At 40.2% G+C, this 20,466-nt stretch overlaps 1 protein-coding gene across 4 annotated transcripts; it reads left to right on the top strand.

Annotated features, from left to right (window-relative positions):
• The first annotated feature begins 1,209 nt into the window (after window positions 1-1,209).
• On the top strand, window positions 1,210-19,942 carry kif2a (kinesin family member 2a). Of its 4 annotated transcripts, XM_083911830.1 has the most exons (22): window positions 1,210-1,376; window positions 7,826-7,920; window positions 9,289-9,411; window positions 10,302-10,356; window positions 10,600-10,722; window positions 10,960-11,004; window positions 12,172-12,272; window positions 12,432-12,527; window positions 13,142-13,196; window positions 13,296-13,458; window positions 13,563-13,653; window positions 13,798-13,861; window positions 14,007-14,098; window positions 14,197-14,339; window positions 14,879-15,083; window positions 15,189-15,299; window positions 15,388-15,455; window positions 15,754-15,879; window positions 16,751-16,898; window positions 17,530-17,631; window positions 18,831-18,966; window positions 19,054-19,942. In XM_083911830.1, the coding sequence occupies exons 1-22, from the start codon at window positions 1,316-1,318 to the stop codon at window positions 19,137-19,139; spliced, it is 2,289 nt and encodes a 762-aa protein (XP_083767956.1). In that variant the 5' UTR covers window positions 1,210-1,315; the 3' UTR covers window positions 19,140-19,942. The 4 variants fall into 4 exon arrangements, with proteins under 4 accessions (XP_083767956.1, XP_083767954.1, XP_083767957.1 ...); XM_083911828.1 differs by lacking the exon at window positions 10,960-11,004; XM_083911831.1 differs by lacking the exon at window positions 15,754-15,879.
• The last annotated feature ends 524 nt before the right edge of the window (window positions 19,943-20,466 follow it).

Genomic DNA, 20,466 nt, shown 5'->3' with positions numbered 1-20,466 from the left:
ACAGCAGCGTTCTACACTATTCAGCTACAGACAGGAAGGTCTATTCCTAATCAGAGGATTATTGTTGACTGTTGTGAGCCACAGCCACGCTGCAGGAAGGGTAGCATCAGATTTGACATGTCAGTTTTTTCAAACCAATCATTTTTACCTCTGCTTACTATCTTGCAATCACAGTTTAGCTCTTAAATCGGCTCTAATTACATGACTGAACTATTTGATCAAACATAACAAAGAGGTGTCATTGATTCCCTACCTTCCAGTTACCTTCTTAAAATGTGGTTGACACACTGTAGGTAAACTATCACAGCTAGGGTTGCAAAGGGGCGGTATCTTTTTGGTAAATTGCTGGAAACTTTCCAGCTACGAAAATATGACAGGAAATGCTAAACTTTGATCCTTCAAGTTTAAGTATTTCTCTAGTATCTCTGGTAATTAATGTTTCTTTTTTTTATTTTGGAGATTTCTTCAAGTACCACCAGAGAGAGCTTGAGTACCACAGTTTGAGAACCAGTGAGCTAAGGGGTCCTTGGCCTAAGAAACCTTGGAGGGATGTCAAAAAGATTCAGTAAAGGGCCGCTGTGGCCGCAGGTTTTTATTCCAACTCAAGTCAGGTGTGTTTTTGCTTGGTTGGAATGAAAACCTGCAGCCACAGCGGCCCTTTAGTGGATCACTTTGACACCCCACCGTTCCTGGCGGCAGTAGCTCAGTCCATAGGTGACTTGGCTGGGAACTGTAGGGTCGCTGGTTCAAGTCCCTGTGTGGACCATGTATGGAGCGTGGACTGGTTGCTGGAGAGGTGCCAGTTCATCTCCTGGGCACTGCCAAGATGCTGCTGAGCAAGGCACAGAACCCCCAACTGCTTGGGCGCTGGTCACTGGCAGCCCCCTCGCTCTAACATCTCTCCTTAATTGTGTGTGTGTGTGTGTGTGTGTGTGTGTGTGTGTGTGTGTGTGTGTGTGTGTGTGTGTGTGTGTGTGTGTGTGTGTGTGTGTGTGTGTGTGTGTGTGTGTGTGACATGTATTATAATAATAAGAGTGAAAAAATTCAATTTCCCCGTAGATTTAAACGACTAATTCTTCTTCTTCTTCTTCTGAGCCACACTCCATATCAGGAGGTGGCGGTAATGCGCACTAAAAAAGTTGTTTGCCAACCGCCATAAAACATATGCAGAAGTAGAAGCAGCAGAAGCAGCAGCCCTTTCCATTCGGTTGTGCATCTTCCTCCCCGGCCAAAGACTGCCACACATAAGAATCTGCATTTGCCCGGCACATAAGTATTTTAGTCCTGTTTCTGTTAATTGTTTGAGTAATGTAGAATGGCGTCGTGTTTTGGGAAGATTGTCGTCGGTACTTATGTGGAGATAAAGCGCAGTGATGGTAAGTTTTTAACCCTGTCTATTCTTTCCCCTGTCGCACTGTCGCAAGTTGGATTTTGGGGATCTTTGTTGCTGCGGAGCTGTTGGATACAGCAACCGTTGTCCTGGCTGCGGAGCGAGACCTTGACGCGTTATAGCTGCACGAAAACATTCATATTAGCTGTCAGGGCGGAGTCCTCTTCATGGCCAAAACCTTTGAATGAGCCTTTGTTAGCTAAGCTTTTTCTGCCATTCAAGACAGATTTGCCGTTCGCTGTAATTTCGCATCGTTAGATAACATCACATGCTATCAAATGGAAATAAACGAAGCTAAAACACTAACGTCAGTGTCACTGTACAACGTTACCTAAATCATTTAATTATATCATGGAAATGAAATTGAACATGAGCTAAGCTAGCTAAGATGCTAACCAAGCTAACATTAGTTTTGCTATAGAGAGCAGTGTTAGCTTGTCATGAGCTATCCGGCTAACACCAGCTAATGTTACCGGCTTTATTCAGTGGTGGGAAGTAACATTCACTGAAGTACTGTACTTAAGTACAATTTTGAGGTACTTGTACTTTACCTGAGTAATTCCATATAATGCTACTTAATACCTTACTGCCTTTTTACCTTATTGTACTTTTGACTCCACTACATTAAGTTGGTAACTTTAACTACTTTAAACATGTAGGTTTGAAATACAAAGTATCATCAACAAATGACGTGTAAAAATGCAGCCCAAAGTGCTTTACATTTAAATAAAATGAAATAAAACAAACCCCCTTAACATCCCCACCCCCTGCATCCTCATTAATGTAGTATATAAAGTAAATAAAACTCCACCTTTGTCAGCTGCAGCATTAAAGTAACATTAACATCAATCCACCAATATTTACAATCAGATTACGTATTGCGCTTTTAAGTACACATTGATGCCAATACTTTTGTACTTTTACTTAAGTAACATTTTGAATACAGGAATTTTACTTGTAACAGAATATCTGCAGTGTGGTATTACTACTTTTACTGAAGTAAAAGCTCAGAGTACTTCTTCTGCCACTGGTTTTATTGTTGCAGTAACGCTGCAGTAAAAAAAACTAACCACCATCCATTTAGTTGACGAGTTGTTTTCTTTTTGGTTGTAATTATGCCCAATGTAACTCATTTATTCAGGTTACTACATGTTTACTTAGCTACCTAAACCAATGCCAGCTGTTATGGAAACCCTCTAATTGTCCCAAAAGAAAATTCTTATTTTGTTTAAGCAACAATTTGACATGCTATGTATGTATTGGTATTACACCCTAGACTGACGTATCCTGAGATCTTAGTTACCAGCTTGGTTTAAATCTTTTTGGGGTCACCTCTCATAACCTCTTATAAAAAAGGAAATCTAACTGTAGATAATGTAACCTATACCACAATAACGTTATAATGGATAATCAGTAGTGTATGAAATGTCTATGACAGCTCTGTGCTTTCTTCCTTACAGAAGTACTACATATTGTAAACTGCTATGAGGAAGAAGCTGGGGATTACAATCACTTTAGCTTCAGTCATTTCAAGGGTTAACAGAGGAGTAGACAGGCAAAGGGACAGGCAGCTTGTTTGTATGACTTTTCTCTTTGTCAATCTCAGCTTTTTTTTCTGCCTGTTCTGTGTAGATGTAGAGCCCTGCTTCAGGGCCAGGCAGCCAAAGATGACTGAAAAGTTTGTGTCATCCCTGCTGGTCCTTACAGGATTAGGTTACACCCAGTTTCCATTAAACCTTTAAACAGCAAATACTCTTTTGAACAAAGCCACCCGATTTGAAAGTTAACAGTTCAAAGCTAGTGACAAGGGTGTGTTTTTGACTGTTATGTTGATATTTGATGATGATGTCTTCAACTCCATCATCCCTGAGGCATTTTATCATACTGTCCTCCTCGATACTCTAAAGTCAGGGGTGAGATGTGAAAAAAACACTCAGCAGGTCAAGAGAGAGAAGTGGGTCTGTCTATCCATTTCCCTGCTGGTTGGTGTTGCATCCAGAGCAGGGATTGCCCTCTCTCTGGGGGGTTGGTTGCGGGGCTGGTTCAGATTCAAGCCAGATTCAGGCCACCACCCCATCTGTTGCAGCCAGCTCCCTAGATTCTGCCAGGAGTCTCTCTCACTCCTCCTGCATTTTTTTCCTTTCACAGTCAGTGCGGATGAGAGAAAGAGCTCCATAGATAATTATTTTGTATGTCGTTTTTCAAGGCAATAATATATTTCTTGTTTGTTGGACATGGGTTATCTATTATTGGGAATTCTTTTTTGTATGAAATGCTGTGTCTTCTAAAGTAGAGTACTAAAGAGACATATGTCACCTAACAGCTTAGTGGTTATGGATTGGCTGCATAATTTTTCTGTGACATGTTGACACAGTTTCCTTTGGGCCTTTGGTTTTGTAGTGAAACTGATGCTTTGAAGGCAATGTTTGTTACCCAGACCCCCTCTTTAAAAGCCCCTTCAACTAGTGGTTGGTGTCAGCCTACACATTCAGTCAGGTTTTGGTATAAAAGTGGGACACAGTGCAGTCAGTTACAGAAAGTGGTGTGTGTGTGTGTGCCATTTTCACATAATGAACCCTGGACAATGTCGGGAGAAGGAGGGGCTGGGAGGGTGTAGGGTGTGCAGGAGGCATGATGCAGATTACACCTCTTTGCTGGAGCCACTTCATAATTTGATCATAAACAACCCAGTTTCTTCCCGTAACTTGAATCTATCCGATATTTTCGGCGTTGGTCCATTTCCACAGAAATTACAGATTCCCGTTGTGTCTCCAGTGAGACACTATCATTGCCGTCTGTATAAATCACCCTTCTTCTTCTTCACTGTCAGAGATTTGTTTTCTTACGCTGTCGACCGCAGCATCATACATACGTCATCAACAGGCCCATTCACTCTCCGTGCATACACCAGAGAATGTGCAGCTGTATTTAAACACTGGCTCACTCAGAGATTAAACGGTTTTTGTTTTAGGGAGCTTGGATTTTAAATTCTGTCTGATGCCCGGTCCAACTGAATCTGACATTTGCGTTCTCGCATACGGCCCCGTCAAGTAATGTCTCCTTAATGGAGAGAAATGAAATGTTCATTTCAAGTCAGAGTGTACAGCTACACACAAGTGTGTCCGGATCTTGTAGGTATATAGTGTCACAGGACAGAAGAGATTTTTGCATGTTTTCTGGCAGTTGCACATTGCAAAACTATGATGACAAACTCATGCGTCTACGGTGCTGGAAATTTGCAACAAGGAGGAGTTATGGCTAAGAGGAAGAAATGGTCCAAAGGGTGATGTTCTAATAACATTAGCACAACGCAGGCTAGCTCAACAGAGTTTTTTTCTGTAAAAACCCTGAAAACCTAAATAAAGAAGAATGTTGTACAAATATTCTCTCAGTGTTCAGACTAAAACGATTAATGCTAAGAACATTTAAGCCTACTATTTTGCTACACAGAAAATTGATCAGGAATTGATTCAAGAATTGGACCGATAAGCAGATGTGATAATGGTGTTGGTATTAATAAAATTTTATGATTTCATTCCATTCCTAAGTAGAAACCTTTTTTGATAGAAATTGAATCAATAAAAGATTCAGTTTCAGCCCTGTCACATCATGAAGTCTGACTTCTCTGGATTTGGAGGGGGAAAATTATTCTAACTGTAAAAAAAAAAAAGCTAGCTTTTGCATCTCAGTTGTTTTCCCATTGATGGTGTGACTGTGGCTGTGACCTCCATTCAGGTTATATAGTCTGCACCACATTGATAATTGTACATTTCTGCAAGCAGCTTGGTGTAGAATGCCTTTTCATGGGGTATTGCTCTTACTTTAACATTATGAATGTATCTTGTCTTGTCTTCATTCTGAGTCCACATATTCTGTTATTAGTGTTTTTGGTTTAACGTCTGCTTGGATGTTAACTTTGCTGGCATTAAAACTACTGTACATTATATGAAGACCCACTGTATTATGTCAATAGAGATGGAGTGCTGTCAGTAAGAATGTCGCTGTGTGCTTGTTGATACAACAAACATATTTTCTGAGTCAGCAGAGTTGGGAAGAGATCGACCACTTCATGTAACAATTATTGCTATTGAGCTGGTTTACTGTTGTAATATGATTGCTCTGTTTGTCCTCTTCTGTGGGGACAGGAAAAACTCAAACCTGTGAAGGTTGAGCTCCACAAAACGTTTATTTTAATGGACTTAACTGGATGTTATGTTACGTAACAAAACTCTTCCACACAAGTGGTTTGGAGGAAGTTGTTTCTTATGCAGCATGCTGTTGAATAGAGTCGTATGAACCAATAGGAAGGCTGTGGTCTCAAATTTAACCACTGACTGTAGCTGAAGGAAGCAGAAATGATATGGAGGGCCTTGCCTGTCCCTCTGTTGTCATTGTAAATCCTCTGTACTGTAGTCACTATTGCAGCATGGCATGCTCTTAACACTCTCCTTAAGTAGAGCTGTGATATTCAGCACCACGTGCCTGTTCCAGCTACATTTACTGTTGCCACAGTTGTTTTGTAACCTTTTCGTGTCACAGTTCAACAGTGGATTATTTGCACTCATATTCATTATTGCACAGTCAGACAGGTGAGAAATTAAGGGAAAACTTGAATAAATGAGTGGAGAACATAACAATTGCAGATGCCCTCGTACAGATCACAGGGGCTGACTAAATGTTTGAACTAAGAAATGATGTAATTCATATGATTAAGGCTTCACAGTCAAACACCTATAGGAGCTGTTGAACTGGGGTTCTTCACCATTAACACCATAAACTAGGAATCATGTTTTGTAAGAATGGTGTTTTGTTTATCCTGACAGCTCGTGGTGGCCCAACACCTATCTGTTTGTAGTTTGATGGGAACTGAACATTTTTTTGTAGCTTTTAAATTATGGTACGCGTATTAGGTAAATATGTTCGACAGAAGCTCCACATTGTTTTATTGTAAATTGATAAAAATGTTGTCATCAGCTCTCATAATGCTGTCCTAATGAGCTTTTGTTGTCTATATTGTCACACTTAGCTATGGCTACTTCTAAAGGCCAAGACTTGTAGAGACTTACTTTTCATTTAAACTATTGTCTCTGTTAATATGAGCTCTGGGTTTGAGTCTTATGAAGGGTAGGGCTGGGTTGTAAGGTTAATATGATTGTTCATTCAATGTTCAATTTTTATGGCAGAGGTATTATGCTTTATGTATGCAAAATTAAGTATTGCTGCATTGAAATACAGTATGCAGCAATGCTAATTCATATCATGTCACTTTTTGGATACTTTTTTTTTTCATGCCGCATAATGTATTTTATAACAGTGTTGTCTAGTCATCGTCAATCAATGTTAATAGAACGTATACACAATGAAGTTATTATTTTGTTAATATATGTGTTATATTTACCCTCTTATTAAGCCAGAGGTTCCTGGTCCTTGTAGTACACAAAAAAATCCCAACTCCGCCTGTTTTATGAATCTACATTTGCTTATTGCCAAATAACACCGATGTAATGTAATTCAGTGAAATGTTGCACAGTTGAGAACACTAAAAGCATATTTTCCCACTAGCTCCTTGTGTCTCTGAATAATGGATACAGGGACATGGTGTTTCCCTGGATGGTGCTGGGAATTTACAGCATGCAGTTAGATCCACATAGACGGGGAGGGCTGAGTAGGCGCGTTACAGCTGGTATTATTACGCTGCAGACAGACAGCGAGGCTGAGAGAAGCATACAGGCTTTTCCTGCAGCAGCTGTGCTTGTCTCTATTATCCACAATTCTCTCTAATAGGTCATAATCAAACCTCACTGTAGGAGCCATTTAGTACGTGTATTTTATATGTGGATCAGATCTTACTAAGAGTAGCTTCAGGCAAATGCCTTGCTTTCTTTTGATATTAAATTCACTGCAAAGGCCTTTTTGCAGCAATACTACAGACTGAAATATGAACACAGCTGATGTCCTGGGAAAACATTAAATACAATTTACTACATTCTCAGAAACATACAACCAATGTCAGGGTTTTCCAGCCTTAAAGAATACAATTATTGTTTATTTTAATTTAACAGACCTATGTACAGTTAATCCGATTTACAGGTGGTAATTAGGCCTTTTGTAAATTACCCTAAATTTAAAAGATACGGTTGGTGTGTGAAATCTGTCCCTGTGTATGTGTCAGAGAAATAGAAAAGGAACATACATACATTTGTATTGATATATATTTAATTGTCCCTGTAATCTCTTTTTCATTACTAAAACATGAGGTGGTAAGTAGCACATGCATGGCCATTATCCCTCTATTTATAAACGGTTCAGATATTGTTATTAAACTTGCAAGGGCCCTTCAACTATTTGTGTTTTAGTGTGGACCTTTTGTTAGCACTGCCTTCACTTTTTGGTGTTATCCACCTATCTTATGTTTTGTGTTTCCCCCGTTCACAGGTCGTATACACCAGGCAATGGTGACCTCACTGAATGAGGACAATGAAAGTGTCACAGTGGAATGGATAGAAAATGGAGACACAAAAGGGAAAGAGGTAAGTTACTATTTATTACCGCACACACACATAGCAATAAATAATGCATTCAGAGGCCTTCAGGCACTGGGGTGATTACACAACCAGCCTGTATGTACTACAGTCCCACCAGACACACACATATACACTGATGTGCATGACCTAACACATGTCCCACACTGTGTATCAGTATATTCCACTTCTCAGCAATAAAACCTCATCTTATTTTGCCCTTTTATATATATCACATATATAAATACATACCCTCTATTATATTGTCCTAATGTACTGAGATGTTGTACAAGGAGAACTGTAAATATGGTATTTTCATTCTGTTATTGCAGTGAAATTTATATCTAGTAAATTAAATTTCCATTATCTCAATCTCTCTTTTGTAACTTTCTCTCTCTGTTTATCTGTTTACTAGATGGCTAACGTTATATTTTGCCGATATACAGTTATTAGTAAGTTTGCAAATCAACAATGTCAACAACATCAAATTACACACATCAAAGACTGACTCCATGTAGTCTTGAAAGGTGGCTGGTAAAAGTTCCTCATACAGACAGTGGCTGTCATTCACTTTAATTATTGTCATTTACAATTTATGTCAACAAAATTCATGGTTGAAAAGAAAACAAGTAAAAAAAAAGCAATATAGTAGGTAAAAATATGTTTGTTCATTTAGTATTAGTTAAAAAGTAAGCACTTCTTGTGCTTGTTGAGAATCACTACTTTAGATCCAGATCCAGTCCATAGTGGTATGGCGAATTGTTACACTGCATCATGTTTTTTTTCTCGCGGACAAACATGCACGCTCATGGGCTACCGCTCATGGGCTACCAATGAAAGCATTTTTTTTTGTCTCTGGGCTGTGAGGGGTGTCAGGTCATTCAATCCAAGTCTAAGTGAAGTCTCAAGTCATTGGTGTCTAAATCAAAGTCAAGATGCAAGTTAATTTTATTTTATCCAGTCAACAAAAAAGTCCTTATGTCAAACTGATGTCCAAAGGACTCAAGTCCAGACCTCTGCTACAGCCTGTTTCTCTGTGGGTTTGCTTATTGGGAGACTGGCTTGCAGCGCCTGTATATAAAAAAAAAACACTCCATGTTTTACAGCATTGAATGATGACTGTAGTAATTAATCTTTGACACTTCGGCAAAGCAAAAGTGAAAACAAATCCCTATAATTTATCCAACTTATGGACAAATCAAGTGCAGGGTTTTCTAGAATTGACTGAGAATATTTTAATATTGAATGATTTGATTAATTTAACAGGTGCAGTATAATGAATACATTAACAGAGCGTTCCACTGTCTACTGCCAAGTATTGGTTAATTTAGCATTCATGTAATCTGTTGGTATTTATACTCCTCTGTTTCTGGACAGATTGATTTGGAGAGTATATTTGCACTTAACCCAGATGTGGCTCCAGAGGAGGAAATCGCCCCTAGTCCAGAGACTCCACCCCCACCTACACCCACATCTGTAAAAGTCAACAAAATTGCAAAGGTGAGTACCGATATGCCTCCCTATCTGGCAACAACTATAACAAATTGGGGTTAAATGATTTGGATTTCAAAAATAAAAACACAACTTTGTTCTTTTTCTTTTGATTGTCTCCATTCAAGTGAGGGAGAGTGCATCTAAAGTGGTCAGACTTAGCTCAAGTAGTTATGTGGCTGCAGTTTGCTGGACCTTAATATAGAACCTGGATCCTTCTCGGTAACCAGCTAATTGGTCCTGTTAAGTACACTGTGTGGTGTGCACAGTAGATTACGACTTGTCAATATTGTCACATTAACACTAGGATTATTTTGGTAATTTTTTCGGTTGTGATTTAATCTGCATAGAGTGCATGCTTTTCAGTTTTCAACACATGGAAACATATTAGCTTTAATAAATAAAAAGTTATTTTACTTTGCAATGGGCAGTTTAATTGGTCAGAAATGAACAGAATACTATCATTTTGGCTTGTAACGTAATTTATATTTGAAATACTTTGTGCTTGTGTAGATCCATAATCTGTATAGTCGATCCATGAACTGTATCATCCTCTCAAATAAAGAGTTACAGCCTGATTTAAACATGGTTTACCCTCATTCCTCTTTTTAAGTATACTCTAAGATGTGTGCATTGGCAGGGTCATCACAAAGATTAGTGTTGATAAAGGAGGCCTCTTTACACAGTACTAATCTGATTCTGAGGCTTTTTCTATTTCTGTATCCCTACATTGCAGAGGCAGGCGAAACAGGTTGACAACTGAATGAGGGAAAAAAAGGATGTTTCCTTTTTCAGGTCTAGAGCAGCTATGACATATGTAAAAGTGAAATTAGGAATAACTGAACCCTAATCCTCTTATCCTAGAATATCCTACTGTAGCTTTTTTTTTTTTCTTGCAGAACCGACGGACGATAGCCCCTGTTAAGAATGAAACTCCGTCCAGGGATAATAGAGGTTTGTTTCAATCACTTTTTGGGAAATAGTTAAATTATCATCTCATCTTGAAAATGAACTTATGTAATTAGAAAGAAGAAAAGAAGAAAAAAAAAGCCATGGTCAAAAGTCACTCAAACAGAAAGTTTAAATTAAGTGATTTTAATGTAAAGCTTCAAACAGTGGGTTCAAAGTTAATACCATGCTCAAAAGTGGCATGTTGGCAGCATGCCAGTCCTAATGTTTGTGGTTTTGTTTTTTCAGTTATTCCGACCCGGGCCAGACAACCACAACCACAAGCGCAACAACCAGAACCTGCACCACCACCCCCATCACTGCAGCCTACACAGCTCACTGCAGCTCAGGCACAGCAGCAGCTGCAGAATGGTAACTTGATCAATACAGTCATTTTTTCGATAAACATTAATGTGTGATCTAACTGTGACCTTTCTCCAGACCTTTTTCAGTGAAACAGTTGCAAGCATTTGGCCTAAAGTTACCTCTTTCTCTTGGGGGTTAAATGCAAAATCCAGTTATTTTTTACGTTAAGTGAATTGTGAAAAATACCATCAATATTTACAGTGTTTTTGTCTCATGTTTTTGTTGATCACATGTTTATCACAGAATCCTCACATCATCTCATATCCAGAAAGGAGTCTGGACAGCTTTGTATGTATCACCTGCATGTTTCCCCCGCCCTCAATGCTTATGGTGATTCTAATAGAGTTCCCAATAGAAACTAGGAGTCCTCTAGTCTTACGAGAAGATTGTATACCCAGAATGTCTGCCAGATACTATTCCAAGCTGTGGTGTTGTGGTGAAGTGAAGTAGCACAAACACAATCCATCCAGCAGACAGGCTTTCTGGGTATTAGACAGGGAGAAAAAAAATGTGCTGCTGGAGTGCAGTGGTTGGCTGCACTGTCTTTTCCCTGTCTGATTTCTGCTGAGTCACACACAAGCACACACGGAAAAGCCTGTGGCGCTGTGTGTTATTCCTCAAGGCTAAGGTGACACAGCAATAACCTATATCTTTATCCTCCATTCCTTCCAACTGTTCATTTGCTGAACAGAGAGGAGAAGTTCTCCCACCGCCCGTCAGACAGAGTGACCCACAAGTAGTGATGGTGCTGCATCCCTCTTATACTGCCTTGTCCCGGTGCTGACCCAGTTCATCTTCTCCTCCCAGATTAGAGCAGATTATTAATCCCCCTGATCTGATATTCTGGGTTTTCAGGGGGCCAGAGCCAACACGAGGCCAGGACCTTATTACAGAGCTGCGGCCAGAGAGCTAAACAGATAACACTGGTTTTCATGAACTCTGCAAGCATCAGAAGTGGCTTTTACTCACTTTTGCTAATTTGTGTTCTCTTATTATGGTGACTAATAGTTTGTGACTGAGCTGAAACATCACTAATTAATCTGTGGGTGTGCTGTGCTGGGAGATTTGGAATAAGCTTCTGTTTGATTGCTGGTTGATTGAAACAATTTGCACTTTTCAGTAGAACAGACAAATAAGGAGAAACTTGATCATACTGTAAAAGTTCTTTTGTTGGTTATGTAGTGAAAGAAGCTAGTGTTATACTGGTGGCAATGTGTGGCAGCCACTGCATCCTGGTCTGTGTAAGCACTATCAATGTTCTGCTTTGTTGGAAATAGCCCAAAGTCTCCCTTCTGTTTGAAAGACTACCATGAGACAGGAAAGACTCACTGAGAGAATGACACTGCTCACGCTGAAGGAAAAGACTGAGGAAGTAGAAGAAAAAGAGAGGAAGAGACCATTTTACAAAGAAAGGCAGTAGATTTACTGGGCTTTATTCTCTTGTCTCTATGGCAGCGAGGAGGAAGTCAAACTGTGTGAAGGAGGTGGAGAAACTGCAGGAGAAGAGAGAGAGACGCCGGCTTCAGCAACAGGAGCTCAGAGAGAAGAGAGCTCAGGTACATCACCTATCTCTTTACTAATAAACAAAATATATTTATAACTACTTGCATTCTTGACATTGATATGATGTATTGAACTACAGAAGAATTATTTACCTATTAGTGAATAAACTGGCTCCTCACTCTGGCACTGTGTCTCTCCTTGCCCTGTTTCAGGAGGTGGATACCACCATCCCCAACTATGAAATCATGTACATGATCCGAGATTTCCGAGCCAGTCTAGACTACCGGCCCCTGACCACAGCAGATCTGGTGAGTAGATGTGGCTTCTCCTTCTCTCCTGATTGGTAGACGTTGACACTCAGCAACGATATAATAATATGCTCATGACGGCGTTCTCATTGGTTGGACAATGCTGTTGTTACATATTGCTGTGTCTACAAAAGCATTTTATCCCAGTTAATGCCAGGCAAACCTCCAAAAATGCCCAGCAGAGTGCGGCAGAGTTGTTTACAGCAGGTATCCCATGTCCCTGAGTCTCTGAATCTCTTGATATTGCGAGAATCCCAGTCCACCATTATTACGTCTCCGCCGTTGTTGTTGTCTTTTAGCACTTGTACATGTAGGAAGTGACGGTTTGTCTTTGTGGTAGTCTATTTGCACCGCCCCCACCCGCGCTGTCATTTGAGGGCTGTGTAAAAACAGCGACATTGACAAGCGCAGCTGTTGACTCTCAGCAACCGGAAAAAACTCCAGATGGTCAGCACCTCGTCACTGCTGGTGTTTGTAGCACAGTGTAAATACATACAAATTCACTTACCAGTTATCGATTTGTTGAAGGGTTGCTAGAATTTTAGTTAACTAAGATGTTCTTTGGTTGACTACAGCCCTTATAATAAAATGAATCTCTCTGTTGCACTGTCCAGATTGAAGAGCACAGAATATGTGTTTGTGTGAGGAAACGTCCACTCAACAAGAAAGGTAAAGGTCTTCTATCTGAAACAACGTTCATCAATTGTTGTAATCTATTTAAAATGTTTACTCCAAAGTGTTAATGTAATCTCCTCTGCTGTGTTGCAGAGTTGGCCATGAAGGATTTGGATGTGATCACCATCCCCAGTAAGGACGTGGTGATGGTTCATGAACCTAAACAAAAAGTGGACCTGACCCGCTACCTGGAGAACCAGACCTTCCGCTTTGACTACGCCTTTGATGACAGCACCTCCAATGAGATGGTTTACAGGTCTGTAATACCAAATAAACAAATAGACCAAGCCGTTTCATGTGCTTGCTCTAGTTATTTACATAAATATAAATAATAAATATGTGTTCTGCCTCATTCTGCAGGTTCACTGCCAGACCTCTAGTGGAGACCATTTTTGAGAGGGGCATGGCCACCTGCTTTGCCTATGGGCAGACTGGCAGTGGAAAAACACATGTTAGTCACCTTCTTTAAAAAGCCACAACTACATCACTTACTAAGGATAAAAGCTAATTGTTCTTATTGAGAGTTTTGCTCTATTTTATTACTGTAGCATATAATAACTAAAATACCTTAATCCATATCGTACCTGTATTTTAGACTATGGGTGGAGATTTCTCTGGAAAGAACCAAGATTGCTCTAAAGGAGTTTATGCATTAGCTGGTAAGTCAATGGGCTGTTTTCTGTGCTAATTTATTGTGTTTTAGTTATTAAATGCTTTCAGATTAAAATGTGTTTTTCTATTACTTTAGACATGGTTTGGTTTGCTCTGGTAAAATGTTTAGATCTCTCATCTCTTTTGACGCAGCTCGGGATGTATTTCTCATGTTGAAGAAACCCAACTACAAGAAGTTAGATCTACAAGTGTACGCAACCTTCTTTGAAATCTACAGTGGAAAGGCAAGTGATATGTGATCATTTGGTTATTTATTTTATTTATTAATTCCCCTCCCCCCCAAATAAAACATTACCGGTGCTGACTGTGTATGTATCGGTAGGTTTTTGACCTGCTAAATCGTAAAGCTAAGCTGAGGGTGCTGGAGGACGGGAAACAGCAAGTACAGGTTGTGGGGCTTCAGGAGAAGGACGTCAAGTGCACAGAGGAGGTCTTGAAGCTCATAGAAGTGGGCAACAGCTGCAGGTATAACAACAGAACCTCAGATCCCTGCATTTGTTTAGTTCATGTTATGATCATGACATGTTTATTTTTGTACTGCATTAAATGAGCCTGGTCACTCAGTGTGCAAATGCCTTGATACAGAATAAGAATAAGACATCATTACCATGTTTATGGCAGAGCTGGTTTGTAATTTGGTAATAAACAACCTAGTTTCTCATAATTTCTTGATTTGTTTTTTCTTTTCTTTTTTTCTTCTTCTTCTGATTATGATTTCAGCGTCTGCCCTTTCGTACAGAAGTTCTTGGCTCTCGTTGTCTCTCCAGTTAGATATTTGTGTTGCTGTCTTTGTGTAAATCACCCTTCTTCTTCACTCTCGGATGTTCTTCTTCCGGTTTCGCACCAGCCGCATGATAGAAACGTCATCAACACTCCCACTCACTTGCTGTGAATTCTCCGCACAATGAGCTGACAGGGCGGATGTCGGTTTAATGTCCTGCCCAACTGATTGGGACATTTATGTTCTCAGCTAATATTACCTGTGTCCTTCCTCTCACTCCTAGAACATCAGGGCAGACATCAGCCAACGCCCACTCATCTCGCAGCCACGCCGTCTTCCAGATCATTCTTCGGAGGAAGGGGAAGATGCACGGCAAGTTCTCCCTCATCGACCTCGCGGGTAACGAGAGGGGGGCCGATACATCGAGTGCTGACCGCCAAACTCGTCTGGAGGGAGCCGAGATCAACAAAAGCCTGCTAGCCCTAAAGGTTTGTGGGCACCGATGGTAGTAGCTTTATTTTAGTACTGTCGAACATTTCCTGCTACTTAAAGCTGCAAATAGCGCTTATGTGTCTCTATTTTTCTTGTCTCAGGAGTGTATCAGAGCTCTCGGCCGTAACAAGCCTCACACTCCATTCAGAGCCAGTAAGCTCACCCAGGTCCTGAGAGACTCCTTCATTGGGGAAAATTCACGTACATGCATGGTGAGTTCATTCCCCTTATCAATATCCTATGTCTTCATTTCTCTTCCAGATGGTATTATTTTGAGTGATGTTCTCTTTCTCTGCACAGATTGCAACAATTTCCCCAGGTATGACATCCTGCGAGAATACCCTCAACACACTACGCTACGCCAACAGGTGGGATTATATGGACCTACTGCAGTGATTTGAAAGAGTCTTATTCGCACAGGAACCAACATAAATTATATAGTGTTCTGAAATGATAGCTCCTTTAATGCCTCTACAATCCCTGGTGACTTTTGAATAGATTGAAATTAGCTGTGCTGATGTTGTTATTACATTGCTCTGCAGATTCTCAGTAGTTCTGTCTGACTCTCTTGTATCCTCTCTCTCCTCTCTTTTTCCTGCTTTGTTTTCGTCTACTCTCCCGCCTTCTGCTCTTCTGTGCCCTGGTGTGGCTGGTGCCGATGTGTAGAGTGAAGGAGTTTGGGATTAGTCCGTCGGACATCCCCTTCTCCCAGGGTGGTCAGGGGAGTCGCTCTGAGCACTCACCTACCAATACCTTTGAGTACGATGACTTTGCTGCTACCTCTCCCAGCAGGTCAAGCACTCCCCAAAGCGCACACACACAAACACACACACACAATGCATGCGCTCCTTTCCGGTATTTATTACGTTGTAATATACATTCATAAGTTCATTTTAGCAGCTTTCATTCACTTCATCAGTTGTTCACTGTGGAAAACCTCCACTTTCATCTTATCCTATTTTTCATCTGCATGACGTGACACTTTTCATCCTCTTCTCCTCTTTTGACTTCCACTTTTATCTTTGGCTAAGCTATGGATAACTTTTTTTCCCCCCTTCATTGACTCCTGAAGAACGATACATCCGTCTGTCATGTTGGTGTGTCTTTTCTTTGTTCTGTGTGACACTGCCAGCTGTGAAAGCTGGATGTGATTTGCCACAATGAATACATGGCAGTTCAACCCTTTATAAAGTATCAGCTGCTGTTTTGGGCCAATATTGGCACTAAAACATCCACAAAGCTGTTGAGTAAAAGCACCCAGGACCAGCTTTTGTTTGAGCAGCAGGTAACCCCTCTCACATAGTCCTAATTAATTAGCGTTGTACCTGCAGTTTAGGTGGAGGGCAGTAATGCCTCATCATTTAACATCTGATCATCCAGATTCTGGCCTTAGTATAAATTCCTGTGGGTGGCATGCAGTGAATTGCATTATATTGAACTGGATATATTGTACTCATGAATCATTACGGATTGAAACATTTACAGAGCCAACACAGTCATCTTTCATCATGCATGATGTCACTGCTGTCTTGATGCTATCATCCTGTGATGTTTGTGAACACCTTTGACCCCACAGTTAACGCCTTACCCAAATCAAACAGCAGCCATGTTCCGAGTGGTTGTGAAAGAAAGTTCCAACCAGCTCACTGTCTTTTCTCTGCAGGGTGAAGGAGCTGACAGTGGACACCAACCAAGTAATGGAGGGGGTTCGGCCCAACATCAATGCTGTCAACCAGCTGGAATTTTTGGATGAGGACTGGCTAAGCATCTCGCCCCAGAGAGACGACCTTAAACTGCTCTGTGAGCAAAATGTAAGTACTTGCAGTATATGTAACCTTATATCACAATATCAACATACAGCATGTTGTGATATAATTATTTTTGTGTAAAATTAAAAAACTCTTTCACATAACTAGCCATAGATGTCTCATACAATAAATGAAGTAATAATTTGGTAAAGAAAGTGTGTTTTGGAAAAGGATTATAAGTCTGCTATTAAAGATAGGGACCACAAAATATATATATATATCAGCCGATAATGGGCAATTTATATTATGTATTATTTCAACTTTCAGGTTATCAAGTTATTTTTAAAATACAAAAATGTGAAATTATCGGTAGTTGGTATCAGCTGAAAAAAGAAATTCATATTGTGCATCCCTAATTAAAGGCGTGTAGGTTTTGGCACATGGCATGTATTCAAACTATTTATAGAGGAGGAGCTTAATAGTCAAGAGATATATAGATTATGTTTGCAAGCCTGCCTAAAATGTGTTTTGAGCCTTTAAAGGGGTAATGTTATTTATCAGTGAACAGTAATGTCCACTGGGATCCAGTTTTCAGCAGTGATCTCAGAAAAGGTGCCGTGTACTCAGTTTTTGTTGCTGCCTATGTTAAGTCTGTTTCTGTGTCCTTTGTTGACCCTGTAAATATGTTCCTCAGGAGGAGGAAGTGTCTCCGCAGCTCTTTACCTTTCATGAGGCAGTGTCTCAGTTAGTGGAGATGGAGGAGCAGGTCCTGGAGGACCACAGAGCTGTTTTCCAGGTCAGAACACTGAAGAAAACTTGCTCACACTTTTATATCCACATACTGTACATGAAGACCAATATGTCATCTGCTTTTAGGGACTATTATCATTTTTATACACATTGATGAAGGTATGCAAATACAAGATTCCTACTTTAACATGTCTAAACGTTGTAAACATTAAAGATTGAATATGGAGACTGAGCAGAATACCGCCATCTAGTGTCTCAAGATCGTGGTCTCAACAACAAAGCATAATTCTAGCACTCAGGTTGCCAGGTTTGTCAGACAGTAGCCTACAGACACCGGAGTCAGTTTGAGCCTGTTTGAACCCATCCCCTCTGGAAAGTCGCACCATAAAAACAAGTATAGCAGAGGAGTTTGACTGACAGTTCTACTGTAAACATGCAAGTTAGCTTACCGATCAAGGAGAAACATAGCCATTTGGGCGTGCGTTTTAATGCTGTTGAACTCCTTTATCTCAGTCCATCGAGTGAACGCTTGGCCGTCACCGGTCACTCAGCTGCTGGGACAGTTAACGAACAGCAGACAACCTTGGCAACCCGCAATGTCAGCTGCTATCTGCTGGTACAATGTCAACAGAACCCGTAAAAAAAAAAAAAATATTAATTTAGACTGAATATATTGTTTTATGGGAAAGCAATGCTTTCATTCTGTACCCCTCAAAACACCCCGTTGGTGTAGATCATACATATTCAACCTTTAAATAAAAGTTGTGTTCTCACTAGAAAAAGTAAAACTTCTGATGCATGTATCTGTAACTGTCTGAAGGCTGTCATTATTAAGAAGTCCTTCCCTCCTTGTTCGTTTTGGCAGCTATTTCAGATTCAGCCTCACTTTTTTAATAGTTTGTCATTTTTATAGTTTTAGTAGGCAAAAGGTCATTACATTTAATTTACCCAAGAACTGATGAAGCCATGGCAATGGGTACATGTGTTTAAGATAGACAGGAAGAAAAGGTGATAAAGAAAATAAAAACAAGTAATAATAAAATAAGTTTATTTTTGTACATTTTAATTGCCGCAGTTACCGCTTAATGATGGCGGTGCCGTCTCATCTTCATCACGGGAAAAAAGGGTTTATGGCGCACATATTTCTTGATGAGTATCGTTCACAAAATGAACAATGCTTCTGGCGCGACTTCATCGCTGGCTGTGATAATTAAATATGCACTTGTATGTGTCCTCTGTGAGTAGGAGTCTATCCGGTGGCTGGAAGATGAAAAGGTGCTTCTGGAGATGACAGAGGAGGTGGATTATGACGTGGAGTCGTATGCCACTCAGCTGGAGCAGATCCTAGACCAGAAGATAGAAATCCTCACTGAGCTCCGAGGTATGACTGAAACACGCTCATTGGTGAAAATGCACCCTGCTCCGGAAAACGCTAATCACTTGTTTTTTAACAATCATGTCTTTTCAGATAAGGTGAAGTCATTCCGCTCTACACTCCAGGAGGAGGAACAAGCCAGTAAGCAGATCAATCCCAAGAGGCCACGTGCTCTTTAGACACTGGAGGCTCAAGTGACACATACAGAAGCATAACCACTAGATGTTCGGCACAACTCGGGCTGTCTCTAGCAGCTGTGGAAAAACGAATTAAGGGACTGGCTGATGAACCAACAGGCTCAAGGAATTGCATTTGTTATGATCCCTCTCCTAACAAAACTGGCTGTTCACTCACTATGGTCTCGTTAGAAAACATAGGAAGGAAAATAGTTTTATTTCCTTCGTGGAGAATGTTTAGTCTCCCCCTCTCTGTTCTTATTAAATTATTTTCTTTTATACTTGTTTGTACTTTCTTTGAACAGAATACTTTTGACCTGGTTTCAGAAGAGATCTTCATTGAACATGTTTTTTTAAAGTTTACCGCACAAACCAGTATTCTGGTTGCTCTGGCTGTGTCTGCATGTGCTCTGTGATGGCGTATGTATGCCACTTTCCTCTGTTTTCATGCTTTTGGATCCTCAGTTGGCATTGTAAAGTCATCTCAATATAAGCGGTCTCTTCTGTTTTCCTTTCTTCTCAGAGCTTTCGCAAATTTGGAAGAAGTCTTTAATCACATTGAGCTTCTTCCTTTTTTCCCCTTGTGTCCCTGAGAGGTTTTTACATGTAGTTTGCTTCAGTTTGTGCCATGTCATTCTATGTGGCAACTGATATAAAAACTCTTCTTAACATAAAACATGTTTTCCATCCCTGTTTAACACTTTCATATAAAACAGAAACTAGAAAAAAATGCTATTAATAAATGTATAGTGAAGACCACTGATCTACCATCGGTTATGTTTCTCAGTGTTTGCACCAGATGTAATGCTGGATGAAGTAATAAAGATTCACGTGTTTCAGTTAAATGAGTTGTGTGACAATGAGTTCTCCAAATAAAAGTGACTGAATAACTTCCATCAAGATCCGTTTCTAGAGCCTTTGAATAGAAATGAGCTCCGTTGTAAAACCTGATCATTTTAACATTGTGTGCTTCACCAACATTTGCAACAAACTAAGATATACATTAGTATATTGTAGCATTACACAGAATATTTGAGTAGTTTTGTATTTGCCAGATAATTATATTTACAGCAGCTAGGGAAGCAACAGGTATAGTTATCCATGGTGAAAGTTGCTTCCTGCTTAACATAAGGTGACAGGGGTATCCCCAGTGCAGAGACCAATGTCTCATGCATTGTAGTGACTTGATGGTGACAGGTTTGGGAGAGGGCCCAAAGGTGACATTGCACATACAGTAGATGTAAAATGTGTTATCATACAAACGGTACATAAGAAATGTATGGAGCGGCGCTGGTAGAGCAGGTCGGCAGATGATCCCCGCCCTTGAGTA

Source organism: Echiichthys vipera (assembly GCF_963691815.1).
Source record: "Echiichthys vipera genome assembly, chromosome: 4".
Taxonomy (NCBI): domain Eukaryota; kingdom Metazoa; phylum Chordata; class Actinopteri; order Perciformes; family Trachinidae; genus Echiichthys; species Echiichthys vipera.
This window is presented reverse-complemented; position numbering and strand designations above follow the sequence as displayed.